The 25,452-nt window shown below is 43.3% G+C and overlaps 1 protein-coding gene across 2 annotated transcripts in view; it reads left to right on the top strand.

The window, feature by feature from the left end:
* Positions 1 to 450: 450 nt before the first annotated feature.
* Positions 451 to 25,452, top strand: part of LOC100194312 (putative SET-domain containing protein family) — a 30,874-nt gene continuing 5,872 nt past the window's right edge. The window contains exons 1-10 of one of the 2 annotated variants that reach the window (XM_008678418.4): positions 451 to 1,030; positions 2,407 to 2,553; positions 8,061 to 8,222; positions 9,819 to 9,845; positions 10,156 to 10,273; positions 10,448 to 10,547; positions 11,654 to 11,747; positions 19,057 to 19,135; positions 20,630 to 20,801; positions 20,870 to 20,950. In XM_008678418.4, the coding sequence (XP_008676640.1) occupies positions 596 to 1,030; positions 2,407 to 2,553; positions 8,061 to 8,222; positions 9,819 to 9,845; positions 10,156 to 10,273; positions 10,448 to 10,547; positions 11,654 to 11,747; positions 19,057 to 19,135; positions 20,630 to 20,801; positions 20,870 to 20,950 (1,415 nt within the window). In that variant the 5' untranslated portion in view covers positions 451 to 595. The remainder of the gene's footprint in view (positions 1,031 to 2,406; positions 2,554 to 8,060; positions 8,223 to 9,818; positions 9,846 to 10,155; positions 10,274 to 10,447; positions 10,548 to 11,653; positions 11,748 to 19,056; positions 19,136 to 20,629; positions 20,802 to 20,869; positions 20,951 to 25,452) is intronic. The other variant, NM_001139350.1, reaches the window with a different exon arrangement.

Below are 25,452 nucleotides of genomic sequence, written 5' to 3'. Positions count from 1 at the left end.
TTATAAACTTTAGCTCACAAACTTCCTCTTATTCGGTTTCTGTATGGTGGAATTATGACATTCTATAATCTCTGTTCGTTCAATCAGTCGTTGTGAACTCTTTTCTAATTGCTCCTTTCATTAACCGTGTTGTACCAAGACATATTAGATGGAGTAATCAACAACATTAGTTAGTCAAATTAAAAAATACTATGCGGAGAGCGGAGACAATCAATAAAAAAACTTGAGATCTTTTTGTGTATAGTTTACGTGGATATTGTTGTGAGCCGTCGTAATGCATGGACAACCGACTAGTTGAAATAAATATAAGTGATTATTTGTAAAAAGATTACGTAGAACGACAATACAAGTGAACCGTTGAATCGAATGCTTTGGACGGTCTAAAAGGAAGCAAGTGACCCTTATCAATGAGAAAATATTAAATTCGAAAAGGTTCATTTCTTTCACAGCTTCGCTCTCTCAATTCTGTTGAGCGAGTCCTCTTCCCCTCCGGTTCACGTCTTCGTTACATTTCCACGGCTCCCACCAGCGTGAGTGCGTGACCAGCCCCAATGCCCTCCAAACCCTAGTCCACAGCTCCTGTACCCTGGCGGCCATGCCGGATCTGAGCACCAGCTACCTCCCTCCCTTCCCTGAACTGTCCCTCGATGCGGGGGCCCTCGCCGTCGACCACGCGGGGAATGCTGCAGCCGCCGCCTCGGCCGATGCGGCGTCCGCGTACGCGTCTTCGTCTGCCTCTGTGGGCAGCGGCGTAGACGACCTCGTTATTCCAGCGGAATGCCGGTGGAAGGGCCATGTCCGCACCTTCGACATGGCGGGCGCGGGCGCTGTCACCACTTGCCCCGCCGCGCGGCGTGGCGGCGGGAAGAAGCTGTCACTGATTCCGTCACTCGAGCCGGCACGGACGCAGGCTTCAGCATCGGCTCCGACGCTCGAGGAACGCGTGAGCGAGTGGGCGGCTAAGAAGGCAGCGGCCGGCGTTCCGACTCATCACTGCGTGCTGCCTTTCCTCACCGGGGCGCCAATGGCGGTAAGGATTTTGGCTTGAAGCGCTTCGCGTTGAAGGACCAATGTCTGCTTCAGCTTACTTCGAATTCCCATTTAACTCGACTCTTATGTCTGGGCGGATCAAGCAAAATGCAGCTGGTAATGAGTTGTGCAGTTCAGGTCGATTCAGCGAAATTCTTTAGCATTGTGGCAACAAATACTACTTGAGCTACGAGATCATGTGTGTTCGTTGCACATTTCACTCCCATTAATCACTTATTTTGAACTTAAGACACTCTAGAGAGTTTGCAATCAGTTCCTTCTTCTACTTTGGATGGTAACATACTTTTAGTTATGTGCATTAGTCACAAAAAAGTGCTAGTATATTTGCCATTAAAATGCTATAATATTTATATTTGATAGATTTACATCTCTGTCACAACGATATCTGTTGCTCTGTTTTCTCCAAGAGCAAGAGATTATGAAAGGCCACCAAATTCAGAAGAGTTTTAGCGAGGGAGTAGACAGTAGAAACTAGAAACCATGTTGGTTAACATTGCCTATTTGCCTTTATTTGGAAGCAAGCTGGGGTTAGCTAAATATGGAACCCGTTGATAGCCAAAAATATAGAAACGTGTTGGTTACCAGGGTTCTCGTGTCCCCACCAGTAAAAATACTAATAATGCAAAATGTCGTGAATTTTGAAATATATTCTAAAACTCATGTGCATAGTACACAGAGTTAAAGAAACTTGAAAGAACTTCAATTTAAAATTAATCTGTTATATTACGGTTCAAGAAACACAAGTGGTACTTTTATCTTATGATAAACAACGCTTGGCTATTTTATTTCTTGACATCTATATAATATTTTGCAGGCTAACAGTTAACTTATTTCTATATGAAATACATACATGATTTATTTTGTAAAATCCAACATACTGAATCTGTTAACGGAAACAATTCCCTAGATACGAAGTGCACAACCATTTTATAAAGTTTTCAAGCTCTGAATTCTTTGTCTCCATTTCATAGGTTAAAAACTCATTGTCTTGGGTACTGTCTATCAGTTAAAATTTGAAGCTGCTGTTCATTAATCATGAAGTTGTTCCTCTGTCATAAATATAGGTTGTTTAGGACATTGACACTATCTATAATGTGAAACTTTGACTGGCAATTTATATTAAATTTTGATACCTGACATAAAAGCGATCCTATGTATGAGAGTACCTTCCATGATGAATCTATTGACATCAATCTTACTTTGTTAATCTATCTAATTTTTACTAGGAATCCTAAAAGGACTTATAATTGTTACCAGTGCTAGTAATTAGTCTTGTTTGTTGACTTAGGAAGTTAGGATCAAGTTTGTCCCCCTTTCATCTACTTAGCATCTAATACCGTCTTGATTTGTGAAAAGGTCGAATGTCGTTTGTGCTCCAAGATTATTTATGTTGGAGAAGAAATAAAATGTTCAGTTAAAAAGTGTCCACAAATGTTCCATCTCAAATGTGTTGCGGAAGATACTTCAAACTTTACCGTTGAAAGCTTCAGGTGCCCTCAACATGTAAGTTCCTATTTTATGGCATGGTGCACTTTTAAGTTTGTGTTACTTTTTATCTTGGAACATGTAGCATTTCACTAAATCTACAAATAAGTCTAAACATAATATTAATTTTAAGCTTCTCTGATTACTATACTCCACTTTTGTATAATTGTAATATACTCTTCTTTAGCTATTTTGTTTTTCATCAATGCATGCTACATTCAATATACAATTGTAAGATTTAATGGTCTAAAGGTAAGGAATGCATAGTACATTGTAATATTAAAACATGACAAGAATATAGAATTTTTCTGCAATAAACTTATGTTATGTTAAGAGGGCATTTTTTTTCTTAAACGCGCAGGAGAGCTGCGCATCATTAAATTAAGAGAAGAAAACAGTCCAAAATGGACTAAAGTACAATGCCAAAATAGGCAAAACACAAAACCCAAAACCACCAACTTCTGCTGCGCACAAAACTGCAGCCTCCATAAATGCGCCTGGAAACAGCAGCACGCAATAGGAGACCGAACAGCAAAAAGTGCCAGCAGACCACACACACCTGTTCTTCACTAATCACCCAAAAGAACCCTTGACCTAAAAATTCCAGCACCAGGAACCAAAGCCTCAAGATGCCTAGCACCGGCAAGCCTCCAGAATTCAACTTCATCCAAAAAATTGCCTTTATGCCAATAATTGAAGGACTGACACCATCAAAAACCACCTTATTACGATGAAGCCATAAACACCAAGCTCCCAAGATGATGATACTGTTAAAGCCTCTTCTTTTGGATTTGTGCACTTGCTTACTAAATTTCGCCCACCAGTCAGCAAAAGTGGACTCATTAGAGTCAGGAGAAAGATTAGCCATCCCCAGCGAAGGAAGAATGTAATACCAAAACTGCCGCGCAAAAACGCAAGTGCAAAGGAGATGTTGGATATTTTCTGACTCTTGATCACACAACGGACAAACCTCAGTTTGATCTAACCCTCTTTTGTGCAGTCTATCAGCTGTCCAACATTTATTCCTTATTGCCAACCAAATAAAAAATTTGCATTTGGGTGGAGCCCAAGTCTTCCACAGCCTCTTCCACGGTTCAAAAGTAATCGAACCCAAGAAAAAAGCCTTATAACATGATTTAGAAGAGAACTGTCCAGAGGAAGAATGAATCCACACGTCTATCAGCCTCCTGAGTGAGCACCACTCCCCTCAATGTGTCCCAAAGGTTCAGATATTGCTACAGCCCAGACAAATTTAGAGGGGTCACAATGTCGCTGACCCACTGCCAGTTCTCAAGAGCATGGGCCACCGTCCTGGAAGAAAGGGCCCGTTTTCCAACATTAGCAACAACAACAGGGGCAAAGTCCTGGATACGAGAGCCATCCACCCACTGATCTGTCCAAAATAAAGTATTACACCCATTGCCAACCATGGTAACAATTGAGGAAGAAAAGAAGCTCTTGACATGCTGCTGAATAGGAAATTCCCGACCAGACCATGGTTTGTTAGGATCTGTTTTTTGCAACCATAACCATTTAGCTTGCAGCGCCCAACTTTGGTACAGCAGATTAGAAATCCCAAGCCCACCGAGATATAAAGGCCTTGTGACAATGTCCCACGAAACAAGGCAACTACCACCATTTACCTCCTTTCTTCCTCTCCAAATAAATCCTCTCCGAATCTTGTCTATGGAATTGATCACCCACTTGGGGATTTTCATAGCAATGAGAAGATAGACCGGGATGGCTGAAAGCACAAAGCGCACCATAGCTGTCCTGCCAGCAAGACTAAGCAACCGAGCCTTCCAATTAGGAAGTCGGTCCGCAACTTTGTCAACCCAAACCATGAGATCAGATTTTCTGAGCTTCGTGTCTGAAATTGGCAGCCCCAAATAAGTGCACGGAAAAGTGGATGAAGTGCACTGAAGAATATTGCAGCCCATCTGCACCGCCTGATCATTACACCTGATTGGAATAACGAAACTTTTTTGCAAATTAGAGACCAATCCCGTGGCTGAACCAAAGCAATCCAATATTGTTTTGACACATTGAAAGTCCTCCTCAAACGGCTGAACAAAAAGGACTACATCATCAGCATAAACAGACAGTCTGCTCCGAATATTAGCACCGTCCAAGCTATGCAGCAGCCCCCTTCTTTCAGCCAGATTAAAAAGACTATTGAGAACATCCATAACCAAGACGAACAACATCGGAGAGAGAGGATCACCCTGGCGAAGCCCTCTCCGATGCCTAATAGGAATACCAGGGGACCCATTCAAAAGTACTTGCGTAGAGGAAGAGGCCAAAATATTGGATATCATATTCCGCCACACAGGACCAAAACCAAGATGTGAAAGCACTTCAAACAAGAAGGCCCAAGAGACCGAATCAAATGCTTTGGATATATCCAATTTCAAGAACAAACTAGAGACTCTCTTCTTGTGGAGAGACTTAATTGATTGCTGCACCAACATGAAGTTGTCATGGATTGATCTGCCTCTCACAAAGGCACTCTGATTAGATACCACCAACTCCTGAAGGTAAGGGCCCAATCTATTAGCAAGCATTTTGGTGACCAACTTAGCAAAACTATGAATTAAGCTAATTGGTCTAAAATCTCTCGCAGACAAGGCAACATCTCTCTTAGGGAGGAGAGCTAAATAAGCTGAATTCAGCATCCCCAACTTGTGAGCATTTCCTTGATGGAGGGAATTCAAGGCTGCAATCATATCTGACTTAATAATATGCTAACAACATTTGTAAAATTTTCCAGTGAACCCATCAGGACCCGGAGCCTTATCAGAAGGGAGAGCACCAATAGTGTCACGAACCTCCTTCTCTGAGAAAGGAGCCTCCAGTGAACTTAAATCAATAGCATCTCTGTGACAAGCGATCAGATTAAGAGAACGGTCTCTGAACATTAGAACCCAAAAGGTTATAGAAAAAATCATCCAGAACCTCCTGTATTTCTTCATGACTGGCGACAGTTCTCCCCTCACACTCCAAATGGGAAATAAAATTCCTCTTTTTGCGGAGGCGAGCCTGTAAATGATTTTTTTTTGTGTTGGCATCTCCATCTCTCAAGTAATGCAACCGGGAGCGCAAACGAGCAACTGTCCTCTCCAAAGAAGCGAGGACAAGGCAGTGCTGCTTCAATTTATGCAGCAGCCATACTTCTTCAATAGACAGCAGCCTGCTGTCCTGCGCCACCTCCAACCTGTGCAGCACCTCGCGAGCCAGCCCCAGCTGAGAATTGACATTTCCAACCGCCTTATGCCCCCAAGACTGTAACCTTCGTGCCAATCTTTTAAGCTTCATTGACACCCTCTCCAAAGGGCAAGAAGAACAGACCGACTGATCCCAAGAAGCAGCAACCTCTTCCAAAAAACCCGGGAGCTTAGGCCAGAAGCTCTCAAAATGAAACCTACGCCTCCCTTTAAGATCCGCATTGAGCTTAAGGATCAGAGGACAATGGTCGGAGACTCCAGAGGCATTGCTATAGAGAAAACAATCCGGGAAAGCCTCCTCCCAACATGCAGTGCAAAAAACATGGTCCAACTTAACAAGGGTGGGGACTATCCTCTGATTGGACCAGGTAAATCTTCTACCATTCAAATGTATCTCTTTCAGATCCAAGGAGCCAATAAGACCTCTGAAATGGCCTAATAGAGACCTGTTAATATTAGAATTATTCTTGTCTTCTGACCTGTAAATTTGATTAAAATCACCAGCCACCATCCATGGCCCCACACATGTATTCCTGATATCCCTCAATTCCTGAAGAAAGGCAGATTTCAAATTGTCTTGATGAGGCCCATACACCCCCGTGAACCACCACAGATGACCATCATCACCTTGCAACTGAACCGAAACAGAATTGTCCTTGATTATTGAGGCCGCTGAAACAAAGGAACCATCACGCCAAGCAACTAAAATACCTCCTCTGGACCCATGGGCAGGACTAAAAACAAAATTACTGAATCCGGACCCAAGAATAGAAAGAATGTTGAAGTCTGAGATGGAGACCATTTTGGTTTCTTGAAGACATACAACAGCAGGTCTGAGGCTTACAACCAACGACTTTACAGAGTCTCTCTTAGCACGACTGTTGAGGCCCCTAACATTCCAAACCAAAAAACATCCAGGCTCCATGGAGAAACTAAAGCCATCTACCAACACGGGGACAGAACCCGCTCAGGCCTGCACCCCAGGGGGCACCTCCCAGCCAAACAGGGCCGCCAGGGCAGCAACATGATCACTGGACAGGGCAGCATCAAACAATGTTGTGATTTGGACATGCACAACAATATTATATGATGTGCTTTGGACAAACATAAAGTTCCAACAAAGTATGTTGGACTCATTAAGGACATGCACAACAATGTTGTGATTAGTGTTCGAACAAGTGATGGAGGCACAACTGACTTCCCGATTAGAATAGGACTGCATTAAAGGTCAGCTTTGAGTCCTTTGTTTTTGCCTTAGTGATGGATGAGGTCACAAGGGATATATAAGGGGATATCCCTTGGTTTATGTTTTTTTGCAGACTATGTAGTGCTACTTGATGAAAGCCGAGCAAGAGTAAATAGGAAACTAGAGTTGTGGCTAGAGAGTCTAGAGTCCAAAGGTTTTAGACTTGGTAGAACTAAAATCGAATATATGTGATGTGACTTCAGCATTACTACACACGATGAATGAGTTGTTAGTTTGAAAGGTCAAGTAGTGCTCAGGAAGGATACCTTTTGGTATTTAGGATCAATGTTATAGAGAGACAGGTATATTGATAAAGATGTTAGCCATAGGATTAAAGCAGAGTGGATGAAGTGGCGTCAAGCATCTGTCATTCTGTGACAAGAGGGTACCATAAAAGCTAAAAGACAAGTTTCATGGGACGGTGATTAGACCCGCTATATTGTGTGGTGAAGAATGTTGGCCTACAAAAAGACGACATGTTCAACATATAAGTGTTACGGAGATACATATGTTGCATTGGATTTGTGGTCATACAAGGATGGACCGAGTCCAGAATGATAATATACTTGATAGGCTGAGGATAGCACCAATTGAAGGAAAGCTTGTTCATTCGCAGTTGAGATGGTTTAGACATGTCCAATAGAGACCTCTAGAGACACAAGTGTGTAGTGGGATCCTAAGACACGATAGTGATAGAAAGAGAAGCAGGGGAAAGCCAAAGTTGACATAGGAAGAGACAATAAAAGAAGACTTAACCTTGAATAGGAGTACATGGAAAACAACTATTCACACGCTTTAACCTTGATTTGTGGCTCCTGTTGGGTTTAAACTGTAGCCTACCCTAACTTGCTTAGGACTAAAATGCTTTGTTGTTGTGTTATGTAAACTTGAGGTCTGTTATAGCAGGCATGAAAAATTGTTTAGTAGATAGTCAATGGTTAAGATACGAACCCGTATTTTGTTTTTCGGGTCATGTTGTATTTCAATTACTGTGCTTGGACTGGTTCCATTGCTTTATCATTAAAGACATCATTTAATTTTCTGTCTCCCATTAGGGGTGTATGGTTTGTAAGCAAAAGATGTTCTTTTGGCGCTGCGGACGTTGTACAGTTGCAGCACATACGAAATGTGCACCATGGCCAGTGGTTCACCTAAAAAATGATCAAGGAAGTGCAATTTGCTGGAGGCATCCTTCTGACTGGCTGCTGCAAAATAAGGTCTATCCTTTTTCCCTTAAAATTGGTCACTTCATGTTGTTATTATATCAAATAGGTAACAAGAGCTTATCCAGTCTAATTTAATAAATAGACAAGAAGGAAACTCTCTAGTGTAAGAACTGAAAAGATCATATGCATCTAGTTTTTTCTCGAACACGCAGGAGAGCTGCACATCATTAAATTAAGAAGAGAATTAAAGTTCAGGTCCAGAAATGGACCAAATACAACACCTCCTTACAGAGGCCAGTAACAAGCATACAAGAAAAGGTTCATCAAAAAACAGCTAAGCGACCCTCCCCCCTATATCCTGAATTATGGCCATAAGTTCCTAAGACCTGCAGCCCCAGCCAAGCCCCAAAGCCAAAGTCTAGCCTCTTTAATATCATCAATAACTGTGGTGCTGCTTGGAGATGCCCCATCAAACACACAAGTGTTTCTATGCTTCCAAAGTCTCCAGGCCACCAAAAGGACAACAGATTGAAATCTTTTCTTTGAAGCTTAGGGACAGCCATCTCAGATACCAATCCTGAAAATGAACAACATCCCTTTTTGGAGAGAGTTGCTGCAGCCCAATAAGGGAAAGAATACGATGCCACACTTCTCTAGCAAAGACACACCTTAAAAGTATGTGGAGAATTGTTTCCTCTTCTTGGTCGCAAAGAAGACATTTTTCAGGATGGTCCAATCCTCGACGAGCCAAACGGTCAGCTGTCCAACAACGGTTTAGAGAGGCCAACCACATGAAGAATTTGCATTTTTTGGGGTGGGGGGCAACTTTTCCAGATTCTTTTTGGTGGTTCAAACAAGACCGATGTACCAAAGAAGCGGATAGGCAGATTTTGAGTACACCCCCGACACAGAGGGCGTCCAAAGGGCGAAGCTGATAACCCTGTAACACATCCCATAACATGAAGTATTCCATCAGCACCTGGGATGATAATTGTCTCGAAATATCTCTTACCCACCCATTCTGATCCAAAGCCTCTTACACTGTTCTGCTGAGAAGATTTTTTTTGGCACCTGGGAGGTAAGGACAGGTGCTAAATCAGAAAGGGCCTGACCATGAAGCTAACGATCGGTTCAGAAACGGGTTTGGGTGCCATCTCCAATTAAAGAAACCATTGAACAAGCAAACATGGCAGCAGCATTGAGGTTGATTTTAATATCCAAATCACTCCAAATTTGTTCCGGCCGTGTTTTTTTCAACCAAAGCCATCTCATGTTCAGGGCCCAGCCAAGAATCTCCAAATTATGAATTCCCAGCCCTCCCAAATCAGGCGATCTGCACAACCTTTCCCATCTGACTAGACAATGCCCACCTTTAATATCCTTGCGACCTTTCCAAAGAAAACTTCTTCTAGTTTTCATATGCATCTACTTAATATCTTTTTTACGCCCAGTGCTGATTTCTCCATTAATTTCAACTATATTTTTGTTTCATCTTTAGATCTTTGGAAGATTAGTACTTAATAAGAATAAGTTACCTCTGAGGTTTAGCTTGGACAATTTTATTACAATGCATCCCACACACCCTTTTGTTTATATTTTTGTAATGGTTGAGGTGCCTGACAGGAATACTTTGTTTGCTGGTGACAGAATGCTGACTTTACCAACAGTGTAGAGGTGAGGGCACGTGACATAATTGTACCTTTGCTATCTTTTCTTCTATGATATTTCATGTGATATAATTGATGAGCTATTTTTTACTTAGCTAATTTGAAGTACTTAGTGACAAGAATGGAATGCTTGATAAAATAAATATTTGATGAGGAACATGGTTAAGTTTCTGATGATGTAAAGCCTCAGGAAAAAGAAATCATTGACTTGTCTTCCGTTGTCTAGTACTCTAGTACAAGTACTACTGTCTCATCAAGATGAAGTACTTTTCCTCCATAATTTATATTGATGGCTACATCACATGTTTATTTGATAGGAAGTATTTTGCCGGCTACCTCTTCCATATGTTAATGAAGACTTAAATATTGATTCAATCATCAGGGATTATGCTGAGGCTGTTTATAAGCCACCCCCCTATACATCTATCAGGCGCAGTATCCTTAAGCATACGTTTTACTAAATGAAGATCTCTATGTTTCTGCAGTTGTGTAGTTAGATACAAGTATCCTTGTGCAGTTGTGAAGATCTCTATAAGCCACCCGCTTTGTTTCTGTCTGCTTTTCATTCCGATACAAGTATATCATGGTTGTTTTCTTAATTTATAAAAGATGTATATCTGATAAAAAAGAAGCGCACTGGTGTTCGCGTGGATATTGGGTGCACAAACTGCAGGGCTGATTCTACTTGCAAAGAAGACTGTGAATGCAGGTATTCTTTCTTACTCTGTTGAAACATGCCAAAGACATGTGAATATTGTGCAAAACTGTGCGGACATGCTTCTAGCTGAGTTGGTTAGATGGCTCTAGTAGCACTCCAGTCCTGGTCCAATTCCCTATGGCGAATTTTAGGCGGGGGTTATAAAAATCCTCTCGTCTATCCCACGCCAAAGCATAGGTCTTTGGCCTAGGCGGTGGTTTTCAAATGTGCTATGGTGCCGCTTGTGTATGGGTGGGACAGAGTTTGGGGGTTTTCTCGACCTGTGTGAGAAGGCCTTCTTATCAAAATGCCTGGGGACTGTCTTATCTCCCACAGGTCTAATTTTTTTATTGTGCGAAACTGTCTTCTAAATGTGGAACAGGAATCATATTAGCAAAATATGAAGCATAAACATGTGCCATCTTTTTTATATCAACACTGCAGTGCTACAACATGTAGTATATATTCTTGTTTTCCCCTTAAAGTGCACTTATTACCGTTTAGGTATTGTGTCTGGGTTGCAAGAAACTTGCACATAATTTATATCTGCCACTTCTAATATACTGTTACTGTATGCTGTTTGGTACCATGTGTTTTGTGGGAAGTCTTGACATATACTGTTTAATAGCACTTTAGAGCACACTCACTCCCTAAAAGAATTTCACTAAATATGGTTCCTTTCTCTTCGATTTTAGAGGAATTCCACAGTAATCTAAACCTTGAATCCAACACCGTTTTCCATCTTGCTGATGTAAGATCATGGCAGTATATCCTGCTACCTGCAATTTTCGTGTGGTTTTAATCCTATGATTTTCACTTCACTTGGACTACTATAGTATTCGTGCAGTTTAACTTGGGCCTAAGTTTAAACGTTTGAATACCTCTAGCAATTATTCACATTGTTTTCTGGATCATAAGCTAAGCGAATACAGTGCCATATTAGCTGAACGGTGATGCTGCTAGTTGTGCATATTATGGATGCTTGCACTCATGTATTGCTATTATTTGACGAATAAGTTAGCATGATCCTTTAGAAAGTTATTTATGATGTATATAGAATCTATACATGTTTACTTTCCTCCAACATGATTGTTTAAATTTATTTTTTGACTCACCAGGGGTCTTTCTATGAGTTGTTCCAAGAATTGTCGCTGCTCAGATCTATGTACAAACAGGCCATTCCGCAAGGATAAGAAAATTAAAATTGTGAAGGTAGTTTCCTTGTCAATGTTCTTGTTTTTTCTAGGAATTTATGCACACAAATGTATTCACTCCTACTTATTTTCTTTATGTGCATAATATTGTTGCATGTTTTGTTGTTACTTATAGTTTCCAAAAATTTCAAGTTGTAAGTTTTTTCTCAAGAGTTTGTGTTACTGTGTAATATTTGAAACAGTGATTTATTTAGGTGTTGTATTAAAAGGTCATATGCGGTGTTACCATTACTTAGGTATCAGACTTCTAGCTAATGCAAGATCCAATATATTTTTTAAACATTGCTCATTGCATCAAGTATTGGGAAGTTTGGATCCAATCCCTTAAGATTAAGTACAAAATCCCTCATCCAACATGCTCTAAGGTTTGTTTTTTCTTACACCGACATGAGAGCTGCCCATTACTATATTAAGGGGAAAGAAAGTACCAAACTGTTAGAGTACATTGTTAGGGTCGTAGATAACTTAGGTACAAATAAAATATTAGGGATAGTAAAATGAGGGTCGGAAAGGGAACCTTGGTGAGTGATTTGGCATAAAATACACCAACAGTCTGAACGGAAGCACACTCGGTGATAGGCGTAGTAGATGCCAATTGCGACTGATCAGATGTCACATGAAAGGAGGCTCCGGAATCAAGAACCCAAGATAATGACGAAGCACCAGAAGATGATGTGGCAGCAACAACAACTGAGCCTCTAGGAGATGGTGAGATGGTCTTGTACCACGACCATGAGTGACGTGCACGAAAGTCAGCCAACTTCTCCGGAACTTAGTAAAACAGTTCTTAGAGCGATGAGTGGCCCTTTTCCAATGCTCACAAGGCTGACAAGAGGTACACCTTCTGAGCAGCAACCAACACACTATGAGAACCCACACCAGTAGTAGAAGACATAGACTTAAGATGAGTCTCTTTAGCAAGTAATTCTTACAACGCCTTAGTCATGGTGAGAGTGTGTTAACTAAAGTGAATCAAATTCATCTCGAACTACTATAACAAATCTGTAGGTGAAGAACTTGTCAAGAAACTTATGAGATGGACATGAGGCAGCTGTCCAGACAGGCATCATAGAGATCAATGTACATGCACCCATCAGACTATCAAAGCTAAGTAGTACTCATCAATAGACATATCATGTTGCTCAATGGCATGAGTTTGGTGCATAAGAGTACGTAAAAGAGCACCACTGTTCTGAACAGAAAGTTCCTTCAAATGAGACCAGATGGCCTTAGAAGTTGTGAACTTGGACAAACTTATAATTCCAGACAGTTTAGTGCTATTGACCACTGCACCCATCACCATTCCATCATTGATTTGCCATGTTTTGATTGCAGCAGCATTGCTCCTATCATTTTTTTTCTCGAAAGCGCAGGTGAACTGTGCCTTAAATGTATTAAGAGGATGAAAAAAAGGTCTATAGAAGACCAGAGGTTACAGCAAGGAACTCCTTACGGAGGCCAGCAACGCACATAAATGAAAGGATCCATGGAAACCGAACTCAAAAAACTACTAAAGAAAAACAGGGGGGTTCAGACGTCAGACAAAGGAGCTGCCAAGGAGAGACCCTTGGCCCCAGCTAATTCCCAAAGTCTTCTCTCGTCGTCAGCCTGCCGAAGGATAGAGGGGAGACTGGGAGTCTGACCATCAAACACACATCTATTGCGGTGATTCCAAACCATCCAGGCCCCCAAAGAGATCAAAGAGCTCAATCCTTTCTTGACCATTCCTTGATCTGTTTCAGAAGATGTCTCCCACCAGTCCAGGAAGGATGTCAGGCCCGGCTGGGGAGCAAGGTTATCCAGCCCAAACTTTCTGAGCAGATTATACCAGAAAATCCTTGTAAACTCACATGAGACCAACAGGTGGTTAATAGATTCAGGTTCTTGGTCACATAATGGACAACTGCTTGGGTGATTCAGCCCCCTCTTTGCCAATCTGTCAGCAGTCCAGCACCTGTTATGGGCCACCAGCCAGAGGAAGAAACGACATTTTGATGGAGCCCAAGTTTTCCAGACCCTCTTGTAGTGGCCAAATGTACAGGATCCCAGGAAGAGACCCTTGTAAGCTGCTTTCGCCGAATACTTTCCATCTGGGGCTACACTAAAGATATGTCTGTCTTCAATGTAAGGGTGCAGCTCAATTTCGGAGAGACAGACCCAGAGCTTTAAGTAATCTGCCAAAACCCCAACAGTAAGACCACCTCTAATGTCAGATATCCATCTTCTGTTTAACAAGGCCTCCTGAACTGTTCTACTTTTTGTTATCTTCTTTGGGATTATAGAGTATAGTCTAGGGGCAATGGTCGAGATGCTCTTACCCTGCAGCCAATTATCAGACCAGAAAAGGGTACTAGACCCATTTCCTACCTCAGAGACAAGGACCTTACTGAAGAAAACTCTGGCTTTACTTGGAACCTGAATAGGAAGCCCTGTCCAAGGTCTTCTAGAATCAGTTTTCTGAAGCCACAACCATCTCATCCGAAGAGCCCATCCAAGCTTTGGGAGGCTTGATATTCCCAGACCTCCAAGCTGAAGAGGACGACATACCTTGCCCCAAGCCACCAAACAGTGCCCCCTCTAGCTTCCTTTCTTCCTCTCCAAAGAAAACCCTTTCTTATTTTATCAATAGCATCTAGGGCCCAATGGGGTATATCAATTGCCATTGCAAGATACACAGTCATACCTGTAAGAACATGTTGCACTAGAATTCTCCTACCTGCTCGGGTCATCAAATCAGCTTTGCAATTAGGGAGTTGGTCAGCAAATCTTTCAACATATGGCTGAAACTGCTGCTTGGACAGCTTGTGCAAGGATAGAGGAAGACCCAAGTACTTGCAAGGAAAAGCTGCAGTTTCACAAGGTAGCAAGCTTTGGACTTCCAATAGAGTTTCCTCTGAGCACAATATGGGGTAGACATTAGATTTTTGCGCATTATTTTTTAGACCAGAAGCACTGCCAAAGAGCTGCAATATATCTAAAGTAATGGAGATTTCATCAACCGTAGGGTGTAAGAAAAGGGCTACATCGTCTGCATAAATGGAGACCCTATGTAGCTTTCTTGCTGCTAGCTGTTGTAGTAAACCTGCCTCCTCTGCCTTCGAAAAAAGATAGCCAAGGACATCCATGACCAATATGAATAAGGGTCTGTTTGGTTGGGCTGTGGCTGTGAAAAAAGTTGCTGTGAGCTGTGAGCTGTGGAAAAAGCTGCTGTAGGCTGTAAGCTGTTAAAAAGCTAAAAACCGTTTGGTGGAAACCACTAAAAGTCGTTAAAAATTCTTCGATATATGTTTTCACAATTCCATCCGAAAAGTCACTAAAAGCAGGTCCAGTGGTGCTTTCAGATTTGCACTACGAGAAAGTCGGCTTTTAGAAAAAGCTGCTTCCTAAATCCAGCCTTTTGGTTGGCTTTTGGCTTTTAGGGAGGCAAAAGCCAAAGCCAATAGTCAAACCAAACACACCCTAACATCGGGGAAAGGGGATCCCCCTGTCTAAGCCCTCTTCTATGCTGAATTTGTTCTCCAGGAAACCCATTTAGCATAACTTGTGTAGTGGAGGAAGCAAGGAGACCACAAACCATGTCTCTCCAGATCTGTCCAAACCCAAGCTGCTGCATGACTTCAATTAAAAAGGTCCAGGAGATTGAGTCAAAGGCCTTGGTGATATCAAGTTTGAGGAGCAGCCGGGACATTCTTTGTTGGTGAAACAGTCTTGATGTCTGTTGCACTAACATGAAGTTGTCTTGGATGAACCTCCCCTTAATGAATGCACTTTGATTCGGGGAAACCAATTCATTCAACCTTGGTGCCAATCGGTTCGCGAGGATTTTTGTAATCAGTTTTGCAAAGCTGTGGACGAGGCTAATTGGCCTGAAGTCCTTAACTTGCTCAGCCCCTTCTTTTTTCGGCACCATAGTAATGTAGGCAGTGTTAAGCTTCCAGAAATTGATGAATCTCCTGCTCCAAACAGCTGCCATAACATCACCCTTTATAATGTTCCAACACACTTTATAAAAAAGGCCAGTGAAGCCATCCGGCCCAGGGGCCTTATCAGAGGGTAAACCTCTGATGGTTTCCAGGACCTCCTGTTCTGCAAAGGGGGAGTCCAAGACCGCCAGGTTGTGTCTAGGAAGGCCAAGAGCTTCCAGGTCAATTGTTGCATCCCTCTGTCCATCCTGCCCAATGAGATTTTTGTAGAAGAGGTCCACTGCTGCTGCTTTTTCACCATGCTCAGTTAGAATATGGTCTCCATCAATCAACTTGGCAACAAAGTTTCTCCTCTTGCGGTGCCTAGCATGGATGTGAAAAAACTTTGTATTAGCATCACCTTCTCCCAGCCATGTGATCCTTGATCTCAGCCTTGCCATAGTGCGTTTGAAGGATGACAGCAGCAATGAGTGTTTTTTAAGACGGTTCTTGAACCAATTTTCAGCTGGGGAGATGGCTCTTTCATCTTGTGCCATCTCAAGCCTGTGAAGTAGTTCTTTTGCCAAAGCTAGCTGCGTTCTTACATGGCCCACCTGTTTGTCACTCCAGCTTTGAAGATTTCTTGCTGTTACCCCTAGCTTTATATCCAGGGTTTGGAATGGACACCTGATATTTTGAACCGAATCCCAAGCTGCATGGACAACCTCAAGGAAACCTTCCAGTTTTGGCCAAAAAGCCTCAAAATGAAAGCGTTTCTTCCCAGGTTTGTTTCCTGTGAGGCCCAAAAGGAGAGGACAATGGTCAGAATCGTGAGATGCAGTGCTCTGGAGGAGAACATTTGGGAACCATTGCTCCCAAGTCACAGAGCAGAACAGTTTAACTAAAACAGGATTTACTTGTTGATTGGACCACGTATACTTGCGCCCATGTAATGGAATCTCCTTAAGAGCAAGGTCATTGATTACTTTTCGAAAACGGCCCATCATTGCCCTATTAATATTGGAATTGTTCTTATCAGCAGAGCTATAGATGAGATTGAAATCTCCAGCCACCATCCAAGGACCATCATATGCATTTCTAATATCTCTAAGTTCCTGGAGGAACTGTATTTTTTCTCCCTCTCCCTGTGGGCCATACACACAAGTTAGCCACCAGGCCTGCTCCTCTGCCTTACAAAACTGAACTGAAATGCTGTGGTTGTTAACTTTTTGTTGTCCTGTGTGACCAATGTGTCTCCTCCAAGCAATCAAAATGCCACCACTTGCCCCCACAAATGGGAGATACACAGCGAGAACTAGTGGATCTTCAGCTAGATGGAATAGTAAACCATGATCTCTCAATGCAGTCTGAACACAAAAGGCCCACTCGGGGTAGTTCTGACTATTTAGCACAACATTGACAACAATAGCATTGCCTGACATGTTGAAGGGCTACAAAGAGCAACTCAAATGATAGATATAGATCAGAGGAACTTAAGTAACGAACAGGAACCAAAAGCTTGATGCGGAACCAAATATACCAGAGCCAGCTGGAGTAGAAACCACCAAAGAATCTTCACCAACAAATGTTGTAGCTAGGAGCCAGAATCAACAAATGATGTAGCTTCGTCCCAAGTTGGAGCAGATGAGGCGTCCTAAGGAGGCCTGGACCAGGGGATTGAAGCAGGAAGTCGCCTCTCACGAACACCTGATGAAGTTGCCGTTGCGTCTGTGGACAAACCACGAATCCGCACTGGCAGGCCGGCCGCAACGACGGCTACAGAGAGGAGAGGGGCCGGGCCGAGAGGAAGATGACGGGGCCAGGCCACGACGAGCGGCGCCAGTGATGTGGCCGACTGGAGGCAGGGATGGGAAGGTGCAGGGTAGGGTGGCCGCAACGAGTTGCGACGACGGAGAAGCGCGGCCGTGAGGGGCCACGATGGTGGAAGAGGCTGCAACGACGGTGGTGCGGCGGCGACAGGCCGCGTCGGAGAAGAGGGCCGCAATTGCGGCCATGGGGATAGCCGCGACAGCGGCAACATAAGACTTGTCGCAACGGTGGCGGGAAAAAATTCACGTGGGATTAGAGGGCGGGATTGAAGCTAACCCTAACTTGCTATGTTACCATGTTACTGACCTTGGGATTAACCATAGATAATTAGTCCATATGGATTATAGAGAATATATAGCCAGCAGGCTTTAGCAATAGTATGGGCCTAATGGGCCATAACAGCAGTGAACCTGCTTCTGCGATCTTGGCAAGGACCGAACTGATAACGTCCATAACTAGAATGAAAAACAATGGGGAAATAGGATCACCTTGACTCAAACCATGGTCATTGTTATTAAAACGTCGTTTAAATGTCGTTTAAACGAGAAAACGTGTTTAAAAGTTGGAACGTCTGAACGTTTTAGGTTTAGCGCGTAGAACGTCCGTTTCAAGTGTTTAAACGGCGTTTAAGCGTCCAAATAGCGTTTTAGGGCGTTTTAGACGTTCTAAGGACGTTCTACCCGTCCTGGGCCTTTCTCGGGCCTTTAGCATTTTCTAGGTCACTTTCCTGGGCACTGGCCAGCGCTGGACGCGGTGCCCTCACTCCCTCAGCCAGCCGTCGCTCTGCTCTCCTCTCTCCTCTCCTCAGCCAGCCGCCGCTCTCCTCTCCTCAGCCAGGCAGCCAGCCGCTGCTCTCTGGCGCCCACAGCAGCCCAGCCGTGCCCACAGCAGCCCAGCCGGCAGCCGCTGCTCTCCTCAGCCAGCAGACCAAAGCAGACCGCCCTCGGCCCTCCACGAACTGTGGCACTGCGCCCACAGCAGACCATATTGGTGAGTACTGATTTTGTGCAACCATATTGCCCAACAGTGAATCAATCATTCAAGCTCTAATGTATGAACTTGATCTGTTTCTTTTTATGCTATTTGGTTTGTGAACTCAACTTATGTATGAACTTATTATATATTTGAATTTCTATGTCAAGTCTGAAAAGACGTTTCAACATTCGTTTAAACGTTTAAAAGTTAAAAAGTTGGTTCATAACGTTTTACTGCTTTAATAACCATGACCATGATGATGATCCTGGTCCTTTGGTTTATTACCTTCTCCTGCTGCCAAAGTAAACCCTGTCCGTTCAAATCTGAATATCCTTTTGTATTTATTTTTGGATGTGAAAACATGTGCCTTGATAGTGTGCTCTTTGAAATTGACCTGGCATCATGTGTGTCACTTGGTTCAATGAAACAAAAGAAATAGACACTTCACACCTGTAAGTTCGCACCTCCATGTGGGCAGTAGAGCTGACCTGCTTCAGTTAGGGTATTTTTCTGAGAGTTGGGTATTACTTGTGCATTTTACTTGTTCAAAGATGGCTTTAGGTTATTTATTATAACCATAGAAACACTTTCCTTTTACAGACAAAGCGATGTGGATGGGGTGCTGTTGCGTTGGAGCCATTGGAGAGAGGTGATTTTGTAATCGAGTATGTTGGTGAAGGTAAAGTTGTTTTTCATGTTATTATTATTTTTGGATATAGACTGGCAGAAATTGCAAGGTCTCCATAGATACCTTCTGCATAGCATTTGTTGTGGTGGCCGGTCAATAGCTGCATTTTGCTTATGTTCTCTAATATGTAGTGATCATGCCTTTTCTGGCCCCAACCAAATTTCTTTAACTTTCCATTATCAGTGGTCCATTCCATTAGTATGTTCGTCAACACTTTTTAGAAGAAACTCTTCAATAGTAGATTTTGACCTCTATTTTCTCTGTATATGGTTGATTTCTACATAATCATATCATCTGAACACAAATCTATTAATGCAGTTGACCTACTGTTGATCAAAACTTGATGCTTTCAAATAAAAAATGCCTTCCATTAATGGGCAGAGGGAGTATCATCCTTGCTAGTATGAATCCATTAAAGCTCATGAGGATGTTCTAACACAATTTAAGTTCTTTTAGTTGTTAAATAATCTTACAATTTGCCTCATGGTATTTGGAAAAAGACACTGAAGGTGGCATATAACCTATCATGGCTAACCTAAACGGCATGTTGCTAGATGCTTTTGCCGAACTGGGAACTTAACATGGTTTTTATGTTGGATACTGAAGGGGAAGTTTGAGCTAGTAATCATAAACATATATAACATAGCAGCAACTGGAAACAGGGATTTATTCACAATTTGTGCCACATAGTCTTCTGACTTGGGATGTATTGCCAGTACTGGAGGCTTGGAGACAATTCATTTAGAACCTACTGCACCCGTGCATTGTGTTCAAATGTTCCTTTTATTATTCCCTTTCTGTTTATGGTTCATATTCTCTCTGGCACCGCATGGTACCATCATATTGGGAATCATTTGGTCAATGGAGACATAAGTTTTTTTTGCCACTTCGTGCTATTTTTGTGTACCTAAGAGAAGGGCGGGCTTGGTGCAGCGTAGAGCCTATCGTTATGTAACCGGAAGGTCCCGGGTTCGAGCCCCAGCCTCTACATATTATGTGGGTAAGGCTTGACGCTTAAATATACCCTTCCCCAGACCCCGCACAGTGCGGGAAGCCTACGGCACTGGGTACACCCTATTTTTTGTGTACCTAAGAGTACCTCTAAGACCCTCTCTAAATTATCTTTTGGAGCGCTATTCGAATAAAATTCACTCTCTATATCTTTCAACCTTCCAACAGCTTCTCCATATCTTCTGTGCACTCTAGAGAGCTAAACTCTATCTTTGGCTAGCGAGAAATCTGGAATAGATGTATTTCCACCCTTCAGCAGATTTTCTGTATCTTGTGTGCAGTCTAGAGACCCACACTCTTTATCGGGAATAGACGACAACAATCTAATTAGAGAAGCCGTTGGAGAGTATTGTTTTACCAAATATTCCTATCAATCAGGAAGACTATAAAGAAACTCTTGGAGTTGCTCTAATCTGTATTTCACAGTTAAGACTCATGTACATTCTTTTTGCCTCTTTTTAAACATTATTTCAGTCATTGATGATGCGACATGTGAACAAAGGCTTTGGGATATAAGACGGCGTGGTGACAAAAACTTCTACATGTGTGAAATCAGCAAAGATTTTACAATAGATGCGACATTTAAAGGCAATGTGTCACGTTTTCTAAATCACAGTTGTGAGCCCAACTGTAAACTCGAAAAATGGTAATGATGTGTTCTTGAATAAAAATCGTTTTATAGCATGTTCCTGATTGTTTTTATGGCCTTACCAGGCAGGTTGATGGTGAGACAAGAGTTGGTGTCTTTGCCTCTCGTTCCATCGAAGTTGGAGAGCCCTTAACTTATGATTACAGGTAGTTTAGATGGTTATTTTGTTTTATTCCACTTTTAAAGACTAAGAAATATTCTTAATTACAAAGGTTAAATATGCTTCCTCGTTTTCATTTACTTAACAACATCTATTTACTGTAGTTTTCCCCTCAAGAGTTTATAGATACTTCAAATTTTTGTATCATAGGTTTTGTTGTGAAATATAGTTTTTCGTATTACATATTATGAACTATGTGAACATTTTGTAGAGAAAAATGGACCACAATAAGTTATTGGTAACAGGTAAATGAAAAATAGAGAGAAGTGTTCTTTCATTGTCGAGAGGCTATAAGTTATTTACAATATATACTTGGTACCAAGATGATGCCTCCCTGCAATAAGCTGATTGCAGTGACACATGAAGCTGTAAGTTTGTGAATCTAGTTTGAGCAGGTGGCATCAAAATGACCAAACTAGCATCTGCACGGCTGCACCTGCTCTTAGTGTTATCATGTGATTAATAGTTTCCCCACTGAAAACCTCAATCCTTAGCACTATTTCTTTACCTATTTGTGCGGTGAATCATACTCTAGTGTTAGACTATTGTATTTCTGTCTAAGTTTAATGGGCCTACCGGCCTAGAGCCCAACCCATGTAACTCTAATATATGTAATGCTCAGCCCAATCAATGTGTTCGGGTTTTTATTTCCTCCAACATGGTACCAGAATCAGCCTCTCTCTTTTTTCTCTCGAATGCACAGGAGAACTGCACCATTTTATATATTAAGAAGAGAAGGTAACAAGGTCTAAGAAGACCAAAAATACAAAACCAAGATACTCCTTACGGAGGCCAGACACAGTCATACATAAAGGGGTCCATAGAAACAAGGAACACCACCCAAAAACAAAACAAAGCCAGCAGCCCTCAGGAATCAGGCAGAGGGGCTGCCAGGAATGATAGACCCTTGGCTCCTGCAACTTCCCAACGGCTCCTTTCTTCATCAACCTGTCTGAGGATTAGAGCCAGGCTGGGTGACCAATTATCAAAAACACACCTATTACGGTGCTTCCAGATCAACCAAGCCCCTAAGATGATGAGGAAATCAAGACCTTTCTTGGTGAGCCCATTTACTGCCTCAGAGGCTTCTTCCCACCATTCCAAAAAGGATCTGGATTCTGGCATCTGGCTTTGGAGCTAAGGAATGCATGCTAAGCTTTCTCAGCACCTTGTACCAAAAAACCCTTGTAAAAATACATGAGACAAGCAGATGGTTTAAAGTTTCAGATTCCTGATCACATAGAGGACATTTGCTTGGGTGATTTAAACCTCTTGGCTAGTCTATCAGCTGTCCAGCACCTGTTCTGGGCAATCAGCCAAATGAAAAATCGACATTTTGATGGGGCCCATGATTTCCACACCCTTCTATAATGTCCAAACAAACTTGAACCCAGGAATAGACCTTTATAGGCAGATTTGGCCGAATATCTACCATCTGGTGCAATGCTAAATATGTGCTTATCCTCCCTGCCAGGTTGCAACTCAAAACCGGAAAGTATTTCCCAGAGGTGGAGGTAATCTGTTATAGCTCCGACAGTGAGAGCCCCATTGATGTCAGAAGTCCATCTTCTATTAGCTAAGGCCTCTTGGACAGTTCTTTTGCTAACAATTCTCTTAGGAATTATGCCGAACTGCCGAGGGGCCAAATCAGAGATTCTTTCTCCATGCAGCCACTTACCGGTCCAGAACATGGTGTTTGCTCCATCACCAACCACAGAGATTAGGACCCTGGAAAAGATAGCCCGAGCCTTGGCAGGCACCTGTATAGATAACCCAGACCAAGAGCGCCCAGTCTCAATTTTTTGCAGCCAAAGCCACCTCATTCTGAGAGCCCAGCAGAGCTCTTGGAGATTAGGTATACCCAGACCTCCTAGCTTAAGAGGTCTGCATACCTTTCTCCAAGCTACTAAGCAGTGTCCTCTTACTTCCCTTCTACCCTTCCATAGAAAACCTTTTCTGATTTTATTGATCGCCTCCAGGGCCCAATGGGGGATGTCAACTGCCATTGCCATATAAATATTCATGCCTATAAGAACATGTTGCACAAGAATTCTTCTTCCTGCTCTGGTCAATAGATCGGCCTTCCAATTTGGAAGCAGATCAGCAATTCTTTCAACAAATTGGCTGGAACCGTTGCCTGTTCAAATTTTGTAAGGATAATGGAAGACTCAAATAACGGCAAGGGAAGGCTGCAACCTCACATGGCAGCAAGTTCTGGACTTCCAAAAGGGTGTCCTCTAGGCACCTGATGGGGTAAATGTTGGACTTTCGTGCATTATTATAGAGGCCAGAAGCATCCCCAAATAACTGAAGGATTTCTATTGTAACAGAGATATCAAAAGATGTTGGATGAAGGAATAATGCTACATCATCTGCATACATAGAATTCCTATGCAATCTTTTTCTTCTTGATAGCTGCTGAAGTAATCCTTCCTCTTCTGCCTTATTGAACAAAATTCCCAAGATATTCATCGCAACAATGAAAAGCATTGGGGAGAGTGGATCCCCTTGACGAAGACCTCTTTTGTGATGGATATGGGTTCCTGGGAAACCATTTAAAAGAACTTGAGTCGAGGAAGAGGCCAGCAATCCAAGATTATATCCCTCCAAATCTGTCCAAAACCCATCTGCTCCATGACCTCAATTTGAAGGACCACGACACCGAGTCAAAAGTCTTTGTAATGTCTAATTTGAATAGCAAACCAGCCATTTTATGTTGGTGCAAGAACCTGGATGTTTGCTGGACCAACATAAAATTATCTTGTATGAATCTTCCTTTTATGAAAGCACTCTGATTGGGGAAAACCATATCATGCAACTTTTTGGCCAGCCGGTTGGCAAGAATTTTTGTGATCAATTTAGCAAAGCGGTGTACAAGACTAATTGGCCGAAAATCCTTTACCTGATCCGCCCCTTCATGCTTTGGGATCATGGTGATGTACGCAGTGTTTAGCTTGCTGAAATTACAGAATTTTCTACTCCAGACCGCTGAAACCGCAGCCATCACATCATTTTTAATAATACCCCAGCAAGATTTGTAAAACTGCCCTGTGAAACCATCGGGCCCTGGGACCTTGTCTGAAGGCATATCTCTAATGGTTTCCCATACTTCTTGCTCAGAGAAAGGAAAGTCCAATCAGTCAGGATGTCCCTAGGAATTGCAAGGGCCTCCAGGTCAATAACCCTGTCCCTACCTTTGCACTGACCAATAAGGTTGTGATAAAACCGACCTCCATCCACAATTTTAGCTACGATATTTTTTTCTTCTACGGTGTCTGGCATGCAAATGAAAAAAACTTCGTGTTAGCATCACCTTCTTTGAGCCATGTGATTCTAGATCTTAGTCTTGCCATGGTGCGCTTGAAGGAGGACAATAGGAAGCAATGCTTTTTTAGCCAGAATCAGCCTCTCCCTTTCTAGTCACCGTGCCTTCTGGCCTGCAGGCACCATGACACGCATGCCTCCCCTTCTATCCTCTTCCCCTCCTCTCCTCCCCTCGACCCTTGTCACTTGGCGTTTGTAGCCGTCGCCACGCCCTCTGCAGGCGTCGCGGTCGGCCCTGATGCCTTGGCTGACGCCTGCTCACCACCCTCCCTGCCTAAGGTGGAGCTTGGCTCGCCCGCCCCGCTCCACCTCCCGTCATTGGCAACACCTTCCTCTGCAGTGGGGGTTCGGTCGCCCCTGATCTTGCTGCCCTTGGTCTGGCCGTCCCTAGCCTAGCCACCCTTGACCTAGGCACCACTGGCCAGGGCCAGGGCCTGGTAGTTCCCAGTCTGGGTATTACAGTGTTAATTAATGCTAACCCTAATGGGTAGCTATATAGTGTTATACATGGGCCACATGGGCCTACCATATACTCTAACACCCCCCGCAGTCTGAACTTCCGACGCAGCGGAGTTCACAGACTGGACTCAAAAAAGGAAGAGTACATTACACCGAACATTACACCATAGGATCCCCCCACAGCCGCAACTAGCCACTACTGATGTTGAGGCTGGAGCGAAACTCGGCGAAGGTCGAGGACGGAAGGCCCTTGGTGAAGATATCAGCAAACTGGGAGGTGGTGGGGACGTGGAGGACCCGAACAACACCGGCGGCGACATAATCGCGGACGAAGTGGTCGATCTCTACATGCTTGGTCCGCTGGTGCTGCACGGGGTTGGTGGAGAGGTAGACCGCGCTGACGTTGTCGTAGTAGACCACCGTGCTCCTGGAGAGGGGACTGTGAAGCTCGACGAGGAGCTACCGGAGCCAGGCAGCCTCCGCCACGCCGTTGGCCACGGCACGGTACTCCGCCTCGGCACTCGAGCGAGAGACAACCGGCTGGCGCTTTGAAGACCAGGACACCAGGTTGCCGCCTAAGAAGACGGCGTAGCCGGAGGTGGAGCGCCGAGTGTCTGAGCACCCGGCCCAGTCAGCGTCGGTGTAGACGACGAGCTCGGAGGAGGTAGACCGGTGAAGAAGCAGCCCGTAGTCGACGGTGCCCCG

Source organism: Zea mays, chromosome 4 (genome assembly GCF_902167145.1).
Source record: "Zea mays cultivar B73 chromosome 4, Zm-B73-REFERENCE-NAM-5.0, whole genome shotgun sequence".
Taxonomy (NCBI): Eukaryota; Viridiplantae; Streptophyta; class Magnoliopsida; order Poales; family Poaceae; genus Zea; species Zea mays.
The sequence above is the reverse complement of the archived record's forward strand: the minus strand, read 5'-3'. Positions and strand labels throughout refer to the sequence as shown.